General features: G+C 38.2%; 1 protein-coding gene across 3 annotated transcripts in view; it reads right to left on the bottom strand.

Annotated features, from left to right (window-relative positions):
• The window catches only part of wwox (WW domain containing oxidoreductase), a 145,917-nt gene extending 132,791 nt beyond the window's left edge, over positions 1–13,126 (bottom strand). For all 3 annotated transcript variants that reach the window (XM_039807851.1, XM_039807852.1, XM_039807853.1), the window contains exons 1-4: positions 12,871–13,126; positions 8,724–8,788; positions 7,822–7,879; positions 7,507–7,676 (exon numbers count right to left, since the gene is read on the bottom strand). In XM_039807851.1, the coding sequence (XP_039663785.1) occupies positions 7,507–7,676; positions 7,822–7,879; positions 8,724–8,788; positions 12,871–12,977 (400 nt within the window). In that variant the 5' untranslated portion in view covers positions 12,978–13,126. The remainder of the gene's footprint in view (positions 1–7,506; positions 7,677–7,821; positions 7,880–8,723; positions 8,789–12,870) is intronic.
• Positions 13,127–15,167: the final 2,041 nt, after the last annotated feature.

Below are 15,167 nucleotides of genomic sequence, written 5' to 3'. Positions count from 1 at the left end.
ACAACAACATGGTATAAACAGATGTATAAGAAAAAAGAGCCTGTGCGTGGTAGGAACCTTTTTTTTTTTTTTTTTTTTAAAGCTGGGAGATGAAGAAAACACAATTCAGCCCGGTTAAAACAGATCCTTTGATTGTGTGCATGTTCAATCTGAAGATTCACAATGCAACAAAAATACAGTAAGTAAAGTAATACAAAGCTATTGTTTTAGTGTAATGTATAAAATGCATACAAAATTGTGTAAAATGTCCATTAAGCAGTGAATGCTCTTCATGGTACATTAGGATCCTGGCCCTACTGATATCCCCCAATAATGAGTGTGATTTAGTGATTTCACGCTTTGTTTGTCCTCCCTGGCCCGCCGCCCCTCTCTGGATCCCCCTCGTACACAGGTGTATTGGCTCAATGTAATGAGATCATTACCAGCCTCGTCAGTAACCGTGTTTATTTGGCAAACGGAGCTGCCTGCTCCTTCTCTCTCTTGATCTGCATCCAAAGAGGCATTTAACTAAAATAAGCTCCGTAGTACAATTGGGCAAACCGAAGTGAATTCAGATCATTACAAGACCTGTGGGTAAACAGACATGGTTCCCACAATCCCCTTTCGACAGAACTCAAATTGCGCTCTAAATAAAAAGAAAAAAGAAAAAAAACACAAGAGCAACACTGCTCATAAACAGAGTACATATAACCACACCCCAATAAATCATATGGCATTTGTATCTGTAATGCACAACATAAAAAGATGTTGTGTGTAAGATTTCTGAAGCAAATAATAATATGATAAATATGTGACTGGTAATTACACTGATTAGGTCTGTATCTCTGACTAGTTTAATTTGGTGCAGTCAACCTGATTTTTGCATCAAAATGTGTTGGTTCGTTTGGGTAGAGTATATGAATTTGTAGATTTATTGAGGGCGATGTGGATCACGTGCAAGGAGCAGTCGCCCTCCATCTGGTCCAATGATGCCACCGCACTGTCACTTCCTAAATTCTACCCCAAGATCACATCTCATCCCATCCTAACTCTATGACCGTTTCCGAAACCTCTTCCCATTTAATATTTTGTGCACTATATTTACTGTCAGCAATCTTATTTAAGTGCCATAATTCTGAGTGTGAAATGTGTGAACTATGTAGTCCACTCAAACATTTCCAACCTGGAAAAAAGAAAGTAGTGTCCATGGCATGTACACTGTACCTTCTGCTAGACCCTGGAATCCAAAATTAACTATAAAAAAGGTTTCCCAAATGGGGCAGTGATAATACAAGGAAATAAGTTGTCTGTCAAATGCAGAAAAGTGAGAACATGTATTATGGTAACTATCTGCACAAATTGAGGCATACAATGGTATTAAGAACACAAAAAAAGACTTGGATCGGCAGACTAGAGTAACATTGCAACACGTTTCAAGCTCTGCCTCATGCATCAAGAGGTCAACGCCATAAAGAGATAAAAATCAGGAAGTGACGTGATAAAGTTGTCATACATTGTTAATACGAAAAAGTTATGTGATGCTTATACACTATTGATAAAAGACTATTTAGCATGTGATCCTGTAATCCAAGACTTTTTGTGTTATTCATGCCACTGAGTGTATTTGTGCATTTATTAAGCTAAATAGATAAATAATTGGCTTTGTATTATCACTGCTTTGAGCGAACAATAAATTGTGTCAGTGATGACTCAAAATGATGATGATTCATACATGTCCAAAATACCAATCAGCAGCTCACTATAGTGTAAACCAGTGAGTATAATTTATGTAGAAAGTAGTTAATGAGTAAACAGTCAGAGACAGGCTAACTCCTGACTGTCTCAGTGCTGAGTGCACCTGTTTCAGCTGCTGCTGTGTATTTCTTGTCCCAAGAAGTGAGGAATCGCACAACGCCCCCCCCCCAGTCTTTCTGACTTTTAAGAGCCCCTCTAATTCCCCACCATTAGTCCAAGAGGAGGGAGATGTCACCCCAAAAGTGGGATGTATGGTTAGTAATTACAGCCCAAGGTTGAGCTGTTCCAGGCGAGAGCACTGGAGTGGTTCTATTACCCCTCCCTGTCCCTTTCTGCCTCCTTCCTACCCCACACACACACACACACACACACTGCTGTCACACCATCCATGCAGCCCTATCTTGTACCCACCCACCCCCTTCTCTTCTGTGACCCTCTGTGTCAACCTCCAACTCCCTACCCAATCTCTCATCACGGCCTCACGTCGCACTGGTCACCCCTGCCCCTCCTGCAGCCAGTCTTACCTGACTACTTCACCCTCACCCTCACCCTCACCCACACCCACACCCACACACACACAAGTAAACTTGATAAACACACACATGCAAGGATAAACACAGACCCCAGAAGTTTGCTCATGCACACATATCTCCTGAGCATTGAGGCTATTTTCATCACTTCCTCCCCCCATCATGTAACTTTCATCCCCTCATCATCTGCAGACTGTAAACTCGATAGGTCTATAAACTACTTGACTACACACAATAACCCAGCACCCTTTCATTTTATTTTACCTACAGCCTTTAAGCACATATATGTATTCCATCCTCTCTCTCTAACCACTTCAGTTCTATTATATTAGAGCTGTAATCATTATTGAACCCTTCTGGCCTCCAGCATAATACTCTTTGCATGTTACACCAGTTTGGGTCTGCATAGCAAATTTCATCCAAGGTTAATAAAGTTAAGTAATTTGACTAACCAACCATAACTGGTTCTCATTACGTAGCCAATAAACACATTTATCAGAGAGGACATGAAATGCCCGTTGAAAGAAAAATAAACCTCTCCTTCGATTTCCTCAGTGGCTCAGTTCACAAGCTGACACAGAGGAGACAGAGCAGGACACGGGCCGGCCGCTCCCCCAGCGGACACGCGCACAAAATACTATCAGACTCCTGTATATAAACACAGAAGCACTCTGGATGTCATCTAAACCACACACAGCCACTCAGAGATGCTCAGAGACACACACACACACACTGAGACACAGACACCGCATGCCACCCTCACCAGGAACATCTTTTTATCCATCTAATTCCTCCCACTATGAATAATGCATTTTCCTCCTTACCGAGGCTCGGGTTTAACGCATCGCTGCGCGGGTCTTTAAGGGGGTCCTTATTCATAAACAGCAGCGCAGTAAATACCAGAGCTTTGCAGCCAATTTAATGGCAGTTATGCTTAACAAATCTGCCTCAATCTAATGATCAGCCACAAAGCTAGGCTATGGGTTTAATCTGCACACAGAGGCTCCCCCGGCTCTGCGACTCACTGAATATGCTTAGGGATCTCTCCATCCAGAGAGAGAAGAGCACCGGCCTGACACTTAATCCTCCCAACACAACACTGGGATCAACACAAACATAGAACAATGTTAGTCTTTCATGAATAAGAATAACATTCAATGTCCTAAAACACTGCAGAGACAATGCATAGAGATACTGAAACATTAAGAAGCGCTCCTTTCCAAATCCTTGCTATTCCCTGTCTGGACCGCCTGAGTATTTTCTGCTTCTTATTCCAGCATTGACCCTGAACCAAAACAATACCATGTGGAATTTAAATTGAGTAGCTTTGCAACTGCAGGTATTGCTCCACAACAATCCACTGTACAAAAAGGCTAAAAAGTTTAGATAAAATGCCAAAGATGTCGACATAAAAAAAAAGAATAAAACTCTGCAAATGTAGAATAATAAGTTGTGATAACACGTACACTTTAAAAAAAAAAAAAAGTAAGTTCTAGAATTAGAAAAACAATTATTATTAAAATGGAAATTACCCCCAAAATAAAACGTGTATTTTCCGTCATGCATCAGACATACTGTACTGCGATTAAAATAGGACACGGAAGATAGTTGTGTCTACATGAATGTTTTATTTAAGTGAGACAGAAGGTCAATATGTTATTTCTGACCTCCTCAACATACGTTACGCTGACAACATGGCACCTGCTGTAAGAGCCAAAGAGACTGACGCTGCTCCCCCAGGTAGGGGGACACATATGTAGTGACACATAGGTCCCAAAAGAGTCACAGGGCAAAGATGACTGCAAGTGCAAGAGGAGCACAATACAAACATAGCCATGCCTCAACAGAAAGAAAAAAAAAGTGTGAAAAAATAAACAATGAAACATTTTGATTTTTTTTTTTTTTTTTAAATGAATGTTGTGCATTCATTTTATATTAAGAAATAAAGTATTTTGTCTCTGAAACCAGCAGGTGCCAGAGATATCACGACAATAGCCCTTTAAGGATAGCTGTCCCATGGACCCCGGTAAATAACCTGAGAGTTAGTTGATAGGAGGGGAATTAGAGCCAGAGCAGGAGTGTGTAATGGGGATGGATAGGAGGCTCAGGCCTGGGTCAAAGCCGCTTAGGAATCAATGCAGAGGTACAGGTGTACAACCACAGGTCTATACGTATAAGAAAACCTTTAGAGAGAAGGGGAGGAGAGGGAGAGAAGTAGAAATAGGGGGAAAAGAACCTGCGATCATTCATTTCCATTATCACAATTAAAAACACCATTCAGGTCGGTACTGGTTTTTAATTTACAAAAGAAAGCAGAGAGAGGAAGACTAATGTTGTGGACCCAGCGCAGTGATCACATCGGCAATACAAACCCCATTACTGTCTCGCCTCCCAGCACTATTGCAATGGAGCCTCAAGGCTGGTCACAAAACCAGACACTATGACATCTAATGCATAAATAAACTCATATATATGTGCTTTTCACGTTCATGTGCATTAAGAACTAAATCAAAGAGCTGAAATGTAAATTTGCTAATTAAATAATAACCCACCGTTACTAATAAAAATGTCACATTTCCTGTGGAGGAAATAAGCATTGAAGAAAATGGAAATAGCCTTGACACTTGGATTAAAACACTATTGATGCCATTAAAATGCTAAGTGGGTCCAACCAATTGGCATAACCACATTTCACTAGTGGAATGTCAAAGGAGCACACGAGTAGTAGCAATTACTATTAGAATACTGTTAATTATGGGTGCTGCATATTTAATATGTGGTAGAGTAAAACAAAGGTTATGTTAATATGGGTTTATTAGGCATTCACACACTATAAAAATGTCTGTGTGTTGTAGCTATTTGATGCATTCTTTTGAGAAAAGCTGCTTTTTTCAGATGAACACATTTTCATTTACTGAATACATCGCAACTAATCTTAAATGTGGATTATCTTTTTCATTATATAGTTTTTAAACTAAAGCAAAACCCGGCACATGGGAAGCACTTGATATGATAACGTTTTAAAATGCCAACAGCAACAACATCATGGACCTCCTGTGCCCTCTTGTGGTGAAAACTATTTGCAATGTAATATACAGTAATTACTTCTCACCATCTTTAATCAAAAGGCCTAATCATTTTGTTTTATTTCAGAATCCACAATATTCCAGCAATATTTCAATGCATTTTAGAAACAGTCTTTTCCTTCTCAAACAATAAGACAAGGAAGGAGTTGTAGTGACTGGCAGAAAAGCCATTTAAAAAAAATATTTGTTTTATTAAGAATTCAAAACAGGCCTATCATCACTATGGGATATATGTTAAGATGTCAATTGTAATGTTGACTACAATGTGATGGTACAGTGGTGTTCAAAAACTCAATAAAGTATTAATTATAAGAAAAAAATAATTCAAACATGCCTCTCTTACATTTTATGTTTTTTGGGGGCGGTCTTTATTCTGCTGAATGATTATGAATTATTTTTTACACAACTTCAAGCCAGAAGGGATCAAACTCAAAGGTGAAACATCTCCACAACTGAAATCTTTCCAGTTTAAGTGTTTAACCCTTCATGCAGCCATCTCCATGTGCAGTGGTGGTTTCATCTGTTAAGACTTTCTTCCCAATGATACTTTTGTACTTTGCCGATGCTACACTTTTATTTGGGTTATTAGTAACCCTACTCATTACTTTCTGTTTTATACGCTAGCTTTTGTGATTTTCATTATATGTATGCTGGGTCCAAAAAATAATTGACTGTCTGTATGATTGTGACGTATTGCTCTCATTCCTACACTGGATTACAAAGAACAGCTTTAAAAAACAAAACACAGTCATCTAAGTTCAGTTCATATGAGAAGATATTCAGAAACCTGCATTTCTCAAAGGCTATAATAATTTAGACAGGGTCTAGTGTGTTCTTTAATTTTATATATATATATATATATATATATATATATATATATATATATATATATATATATATATATATATAGTTACACTGTAAAACATACTGTATATTTGTATTTGCATACTGTATGTTAATATACTGAACTGTTTATAGTGAAAGAACTTGAAATCATCATACAAGAATTTCTCAAGGACAAATAACATACGGATTTGTATTATTTCTATGTTATGAATGTTTGAATATGTATATAGATACAGAGATGGAAGATCATTAAGGTCAGGATGGCATTTAAGTTCACCAGCTCAGTGAAGGCCCCCAGGATGCTGTAAATCTATGTACTACAGCATATCTTAATATACACACACACAGCAATTACACTGCTGTGACTTTCCTTAGGACAAAGAATTTGAATATAAAAGACAATTAACGATTTTATGTTTATTTGATTTCCCTCATGCTGCCATTATCTATCCCGAACAAAGGAGCAGTCTGAACAAATGGCCACTACTTGTGCAAATTTAAACTAAAGGAAAGAGGAAATACATTGGTTTCCAGAGTGACCATTATATAGTGAGCAATACATTTGGTGCAAATGGATACAATTCATTACAGTTAACAATGACATCCAATTCAGCCCAGCTAATGAACTTCAATACAATCATGTTCGGTATTAAGGAGTGATTTGTTGAGTCTAAGTGTATCATTTTGGAGGCTAATGCTGATGGATGTCTGGTTGTGGAGAGATGGGGACGTGATGGGAGCAGAGAGGTGCTTGTCAAGCACCCTTCTACTACAGTGTAATACCACATCACCACCTAGTGGTATCATTATGGAAACACACGTTACTACACAGATGATTTCTAATATAGCTACAACTAGGGTTGGGCATCGTTTTGATTTTAACAATTCTGATTCCAATTCTGATTCTTCCTTTCAATTCCGGTTCTTATCGATTCTCTCCTCCAATTCTTTGAGGGAAGGAGTTGAAACAGATCACATGCTTATTTCACAGATAAGAGGACCATTTTATTTTGATTCAATGGTGATTTACAGTTTTACTGGGCTTTTTCAACGTAAAATAAAGCCACACATTAGAGCGCCGCTTACTGCGCTCCGTGGTCCGCCTGGGAAGTATGGCGGCCTTTACGGAAACCAAAACCTGCGCGTGTTAAATTTGGAGCCAATGATCGGATTCAAAACGATTCCAATAAAGAATTGATTCCACTGGAATCGGAATTTTTCAAACAATTCCCAGTTGGAACCGGTTCTTGATGCCCAACCCTAGCTACAACAAAACATTACAGTTTACGGTTACATTTTATGAAACTCACCAATGCCAGAGTTGCCCCCAGTAATGAGGATAACCTTGTCAGAGAAATCACGACCCTGTAGGATCTCCAGAGCAGCAGTGTTTCCATCATACCGTTTTGGCTTCACCACCACATCCTCTACTGTAAATGCCTGACGAGGGTCAAAATAGGTGGTCCGCTTGTTAATGTGACTGAAAACAACAGAAGAAATAGGATGTTATAATAGAGACTTAAACCCAGGTACGTACGTAGGGTCTGGCATATCATGGGAGACCAAAATAAGCTCATTTGTTTCCTCTGTTAAGCAAACAGAGGTTCAATCATCAATCTACTTACTCAACATAAATCACCTGTCCTTTTTCATCAGTTTCTTGCTCCCAACCATACGGTAAATCTGGAGGAAAAGACAGACATCATTTTTCCTTAACAGCCAGAATGCATGAGAACAAAATGAATATCTTTGCCCCTGGTGATAGTTACATAATAAAAATAACTTATTTATTTAGCACTTTTACAAACAAAGTTAATGAAAACAAGAAACAATGCAACTAGAAAATCTGATGGTATTAAAAAGGTAAGATACATACAAAGCCATTTTGAACATGTTCCCAAATGCCTTGCATATATAGTATCTCACAAAAGGGAGAACACCCCTCACATTTTAGTAAATATTTCATTATATCTTTTAAATGGGACAACACTCAAGAAATTACACTTTGCTACAATGTAAAGTATTAAGTTTACAGCTTGCATAACAGTGTAAATGTGCAGTCCCCTCAAAATAACTCAACATACAGCCATTAATGTCTAAACCGCTGGCAACAAAAGTGAGTACACCCCTATGTTAAATTCCCATAGAGGCAGGCAGATTTTTTATTTTTAAAGGCCAGTTATTTCATGGATCCAGGATACTATGCATCCTGATAAAGTTCCCTAGGCCTTTGGAATTAAAATAGCCCCACATCATCACATACCCTTCACCATACCTAGAGATTGGCATGGGGTACTTTCCATAAAATCATCTCTCAATGCAAATCAAACCAGCTATTAGGCTAACTGACATAAAACCATGCCAATCTCTAGTGTAATGTCTTCAGTGTTGTCCTATTAAAAGATATAATGAAATATTTACTAAAATGTGAGGGGTGTACTCACTTTTGTGAGATACTGTATATATGTGACCCTTAAGCAAATAGAAATACATGCAAGGCCCTGAAAAACAAGTGAATAAAACAAACCTCCGGCACAACGTTTTTTCTTTCCTGTCTTGGGGTGTTCCCACTGTGTCTTCATCTCATCATGGCTGTTGGTACACAAAGACAAAGGAAGATTGGAATAATTTACCCAACCTTCTTTTCGACTTCGCTTCTTTCTTTCTTTCTTTCTTTCTTTCTTTCTTTCTTTGATATTCTTTTTGGCCATTTTAGGCCTTTAATTCGACAGGACAGATGAAGACATGAAAGGGGAGAGAGAGAGGGGGAATGACATGCAGCAAAGGGCCGCAGGTCGGAGTCGAACCCGCGGACGCTGCGTCGAGGAGTAAACCTCTATATATGTGCGCCTGCTCTACCAATTGAGCCAACCCGGCCACACTTGACTTCACTTCATTTGTTCAATTATGTATCTATATACAGGGGACAGCACACATTGATGTGATCAGGGTTTCCCCTGCCATTGTAAGGTTTAGGTGCAGCACCTAAGCCGGATGAATGTAACTAGAAGACATTTCTCAGATCTAATGATTGTAGTTGGACTTCTTAAGCTTTAAGTTTTGTCTTTAAGCTTCTTGAGTGTTATTTATTTATTATCTGCTCTGGCTTTTCCAACGTTTTAGACCCAGATATGGTGAAAATAGCGGCCCAAAATTATGTGAAAAGACACAAAACTACCACAAAGGGACACAAACCGACTACAAAGAGACACTAAATGACCACAGAGAACCAAAACAACCCCAAAGAAAACCAAATGACCAAAACGAGACAAAATCCCACAGAGACACAAAATGTAGAGGAAATTGCTTCTTTTTTTTTATTGATAAACGTCACATTTTCTTGGGGAAGGACGCCTTCTCACACTTAACTCTTCCACAAACCGAGGGAAAACACTGGTGATGTAATGTGTTAGGGCTGCAAATAACGAATATTTTCATTATTAATTAATCTGTCGATAATTTTCTAGATCAATCAATTGATCATTTGGTCTATTAAATGTCAGAAAATAGTAAATAAATTCCATCCTAGTTTCTCAAGTCCAAGGTCATGTCTTTAAACGTCTGGAAACAGCATTTTCCGACATTTGTTACATGAAAAATGACTTATCAAAATAGTCGCCAACTATTTTTCTGTCAATGGACTAATCAATGAGTCGATAAATCATTGCAGCTCTAGTGCCAGATTGAGCCAAAAGTCAAATACTCATCTGCAGACTCTTGGTTGGTTGATATTGTACATTAACAAACAAGTGAGAAAAAAAACACATTACACTTTTTTTTCGATCGCTAAACAACAGTGGTCACAACTGAAGCCACCTGTGTAAATCTCTAGTCTATATCCATGACGTTCCACCTCCGGGATTGCTCCGTTGCCATCGGAAATTCCGCCAGATTTCACTTTTTTCAGCCGGATGTCGGTTACCTTCCGCTTTCTTTGTGTTGGAATTTTAAACTCCGATCGATTTATGAGGACTATGGTTAAGTGCGCCTCAGATCTCTGCAGGGTAAATCCAGACAGCTAGATAGACTATCTTTCCAATCTGAGTTTACTGTTGCACCACTAAAACAACCTTTGAACGTACACGTTCCACCAAAACAAGTTCCTTCCTGAGGCTATTTTGCAGAGGCGCCAGGGCTTTTCCCATTGCTTAGCGCCACCCATGACGATTGTGATTGGTTTAAAGAAATGCCAAAAAAACAGAGCATGTTTTTCTCATTACATTACATTGCATTACATGTCATTTAGCTGACGCTTTTATCCAGAGCTGTGGAGGAGGATCTGGCAAAGAGAGACTAGTAAAACTCTAACCACAGTCTGCATTGCCAACAGTCATCTGAGCTAAACAGTTCACATCACCTGCAAAACTCATTCCAAACAACAGACTCAGTGCAGTCAAACACTCTGAACAATCCTCACGGAGACAACTCACCCTGTCACTCAGAACCAGTGTTAATGTAACAAAGTACAAATACTTTGCTACTGTACTTAAGTAGAATTTTCACGTATCTGTACTTTACTTCATTATTTATATTTCCGGAAACTTATACTTTTACTCCACTACAGTTTCTAAATAAAATGTATTCTTTTACTCCCCTACATTCCCCCTAAGCATCTTAGTTACTCGTTACTACAAAATAAAATCAAAAGTAATTTGTTACACTGGAAACAAGCAGGTTTGGCGAATCATTGCTCCTAAATTGCCAAGATAATGCACCCTCCATTCCAGTTTGTGACCTAATGCCTGTTTGTTGCCAAGCGGCAAAAAAAATTAAAATAAATACAAAATAAAAACATAGGCCAAAACTAAAGAAGAAGAGGAGGAAGCATAATGACTGATAGTGTCATGGAAGCACCTGGTGCAGGCTCTGCCACCATGGTAACAGAAGATGACCACCCGACAACAGTGGTGATGAAGATAACATTACACACCTTTGGCCATAAAGTTCATAATCAATGTTTTTTTTACTTTTACTTCTAATACTTAAGTACATTTAATATCAGAAAATTACTTTTGATACTTAAGTACAGTAAATATTAGATACGTTAAGACTTTTACTCAAGTAATATTCTAAAAGGAGACTTTTACTTCTACCAAAGTCATTTTCTGGTAAGATACTTGTACTTTTACTCAAGTATTGCTTTCGAGTACTTTATACAAGACTGCTCAGAACACACAGAGTTAAAACACTAGCATTAAACACTAATACAGAAATTAGAAACTTTTCATCTTTACAGTTTGAATAATTTGAGTGACTTCACACAAATCAATATTTTCTTTAAAGAAAAGGGAAATTCTTTCACATGAATTTTTTTGTTTTTTAACATACCAGTTTTTTTGGTACTAAACAAGAAGGAATGAAAATCTAATCTAATCTAATCTAAAGTTTGTTTCAATAGATTTATAGTTTTGTTTTGTCTGTAGTAATTTACCTAACTACTGGGGCAGAAAAGCTACAAACTAAAAGGTAAACGTAATAGTAACAAAGAATTGTGTGACTAATCCTGCCTCTCTCCACCATCAGGCGGGCCACACATTTTCATCAACACATTGGATGTCCTCTTGCCATGCACCTGCATCATCTTTTAAATACAAATGAATGTGGTGTTTCTATTGCTTCCACCTCCATTACTTTCTGAAAAACAGTTAAGTGCACAGTTTTACTGTAGTAATGCTAGTGTTTTTCACATGTTTTATAGCTATGTATGTAACCTCAGACATCTTGCCTGGACATATTGGTATCTTTGCTCTTTTAACTCTTCACTGTTTCTCTCATACGGTATAGTGTATAACTATTTCATTCTCACTTGGTCTTTCTTTATTTCCAAAAAAAGTGTCTTTCTGAGCTCCCCCTATATATACAGTATGTGTTCACTAACAAGTCTAAAACAAGACACCTGCAGCTGAAATTGCAATGAGCAGTGTTTGAAGGGCATAAATCCATTGTGTTTTGAATGTGTGGTTAACAGTTTTGACCGCAGTGTGTTAGCATTAGCATCAAAGTGCTGTGAATCCACAGTGTTGTGCAGGTTGTGGTTAAAGCCATGGGATAAGTGTGTAGACTTTTGTCAACTGTGTTCAAGCAATGCAAAAAGAACTACAGTTTGGTCCGCATGAACTGCTGCTGTGCAGACTGTAGTTAGAGTTTTGCACATGTGGCTCCAGTTGTGCCCACTGTCGTTTAGAAATCGAAAGAAATAACTGTAAATTATACAGCATAAATTAAACAAAACGCATTCACTGTCTTCTTCCTATCACCACGAGCAACCTCGTGCACTGTCCTGTCAACGATGACGAGGGTTGTTTTTTATATGTCATGTTTTTATATTCAAATAGTAACTCTGTCATAAAGCTATGCCTCTCACTTCACAACTACTGAGCTACACTACTGCATACGACAGTATGACGTTCAGATACAGTCTTAACGTTATCAACATTTCTTTCTAGCACCTAGTCGCACAAGAACTACCGTGACGTGAGCTCTGTAGACTTTATAATAAATGCTACCAATTCAGACAACAGAAGTTGTTTAAACTGGTGTAGCTAGCAAGCTGTGCTAGCCACAGGTTGATAACACCGATATAATGCTTTGGTTGGTTGGCGAACAGGGCTAAAGCTTAACTCCTAAATACAGACATATTGGTGTTGACAGATAGGATGAGGGATTTCACTCACCTTGCATAGTAGACCCAACCATCTTTGGTAGATCTCTCTTCCCATCCGGGTGGTAACTCATCCTCACTATCTGTATCGTCCATACCTGCGTATTTTAGAGCTGCCATAACTTACGTTTTTCAAGTAAACGACGGCGCTACAAACACAAAGCCAGTGAGGAATATCTACTCTGAACAATGAAAGCAACTGTCAGAGACTGTTGGTAGAGAATTACCAGCGTTTCCCGGCGGCATTTCCGCAACAACACGGTGACGCTGACCGAATGGCCTTTTGGGAAATTGAGGCTGAAGAAAAACGCTGCGGTTGGCACAGCAAAGTCAAATGTCCTTTATTGAGTTTTAAATTTCATTTTTGTGAATGCAGGCAGAAGCAGCTCAAACTAAATACCATTCATTTTTCCACCTTGGAAAAAAAGACTTTATGGTAGGCTAAGGGTGAATTATCATGAATTTATGCATGATTTAACGCATGAAAAAGCTTGAATGAATTAATGTAGTACTTCATGAACTATCAGGAAATTAATAGTATAGGCTATCACATGCATGAGTAAATGCAATAAGTTCAATGCAACAACTTAGGTTTTCTGAGTTCTGATTTCTGAGTTATTAATGATGTTCATGTCTTTATCATAGTTAAACCTGCCAGTAAAGGGACAGGCCAAAAAAACTGACCAGTTATAGCAGTGTATATAATTCTGTTGAATTCCAAGTGTTGCAATCATGATTAACTAAGCATTACTTTTTTATGATTTCATGTTTGTGGCCCTTCAAGTGAAGTGGTGACTAGTCCGTCATAACATTGATAAATAACATGTGATTACAGGGACATTATCTGATGCCTTTTGGGGGTTTAGTGTGGCTGTAAAGCAGAAAGTTGCAGCAGTGAGGGCCACATAAGCACAAAGAAGCTTTATCCAGTCTTTGCATGCTTTGTAGCTTGCTACATGCTCCCTAAAAAACTTATCAAGAATGGCAGCATTGTTATGTACTCAGAGAGAAGCTGATCTGCACATTTGGCTACTTTGTTCCATTCCATATGTGCCACTGTTTGCTAGGGTAGTGATTCAACTACTGCTTTAAGAATGTCTGTTATTACTGTGAAGGATAGGTAGAGTGGTCTCTATTTTGGCTATTTCATGACTTCCAAGGAAACTGGAATGCTTTATGGTGCTGACTTTGACAAATCTGCTGACACTTGGTCAGCAGGCACCTTATTAAGTATAATTGATTGCAAATACTTTCATATTGTAAACAGACTCTGAGAGTTCCTCCAGCTCCAGTTTTCCTTTCAAAGAATGACCAATGAGCAGCATCCCTTGGCTACTCCCTAACTCCCCAAAAATGTAGAGCAGAGGTCAAGTTGCTGATGCACTAAAGCATGAGGATCATGCTGTTATCAGATGACTTCATCATGATGGCACAATCACAATAATGTATACTATTCAGAGTATGTGAATGATGAAAGACAAGTGAAAGATTAATATAATGTACCTAACACTCCCTTCAACTTGTAACAAAACAGTATTGCACCTCCAATTACTTTAATGCTTACAAAGAAAAAATATTAGAAATCGGAAATTGTGTGACCTGTTGAGCCACTCCATAAGTTCATTGTTCTGCAACAACGTCCTGCTACACAGGGTCCTGTCACTTCCAGCTGTTATGGTGTGTCTGTCAGAAAGCTTTTTCACGGTGCCTTTTTACATCAACAAATTAATCTGACAGCTAATTTGCAGATTAAGATTTTACATATAACATGATGATCTTATAAAAACATGATGTTATAAAATTAAATTAGCTCCACCTCCACCAGCTATAACATTAAAATAACGAATAATTAAATATTATACAATGTAACATTGACAGCGGCCATTCTGTTGCAGTACTTTTACTTGTAGGCTACTTATAATTTGCTGTAAGTAAGATATTGAATGCATAATTTTGTATTTTTAAACTGTGGGATTGCTGCTTAAGTAAAGGGTGTGAATACTTTTTCCACTACTGGCAAACACACTATAGATACCATTATTTGGAATATGGACAGAAGTAGGCTACTTTATTAATCCATTATTGGGGAAATTCTATATTTTAGAAAAAATGTAGGCCTGTGTTTCAGTTTCAGTTCAGACCAACGACAGAAACCTGCTATGAGAAGATAGATACCTGTTATGGAGCCGGGACCAGAGCAGCCTAAAAATAGCTGGACTTCTATAAAGATTTAAAGAACCTGGGTGTATTTCCCTTGGACTATAAAAAAGAATTTCCAAATCATCTAACTCAGGGCTCTTCAAAGTTTTT

This window comes from Perca fluviatilis, chromosome 8 (assembly GCF_010015445.1).
Source record: "Perca fluviatilis chromosome 8, GENO_Pfluv_1.0, whole genome shotgun sequence".
Classification (NCBI taxonomy): domain Eukaryota; kingdom Metazoa; phylum Chordata; class Actinopteri; order Perciformes; family Percidae; genus Perca; species Perca fluviatilis.
Note: the sequence above shows the minus strand (reverse complement) of the source record. Positions and strands in the feature narration are given on the sequence as shown.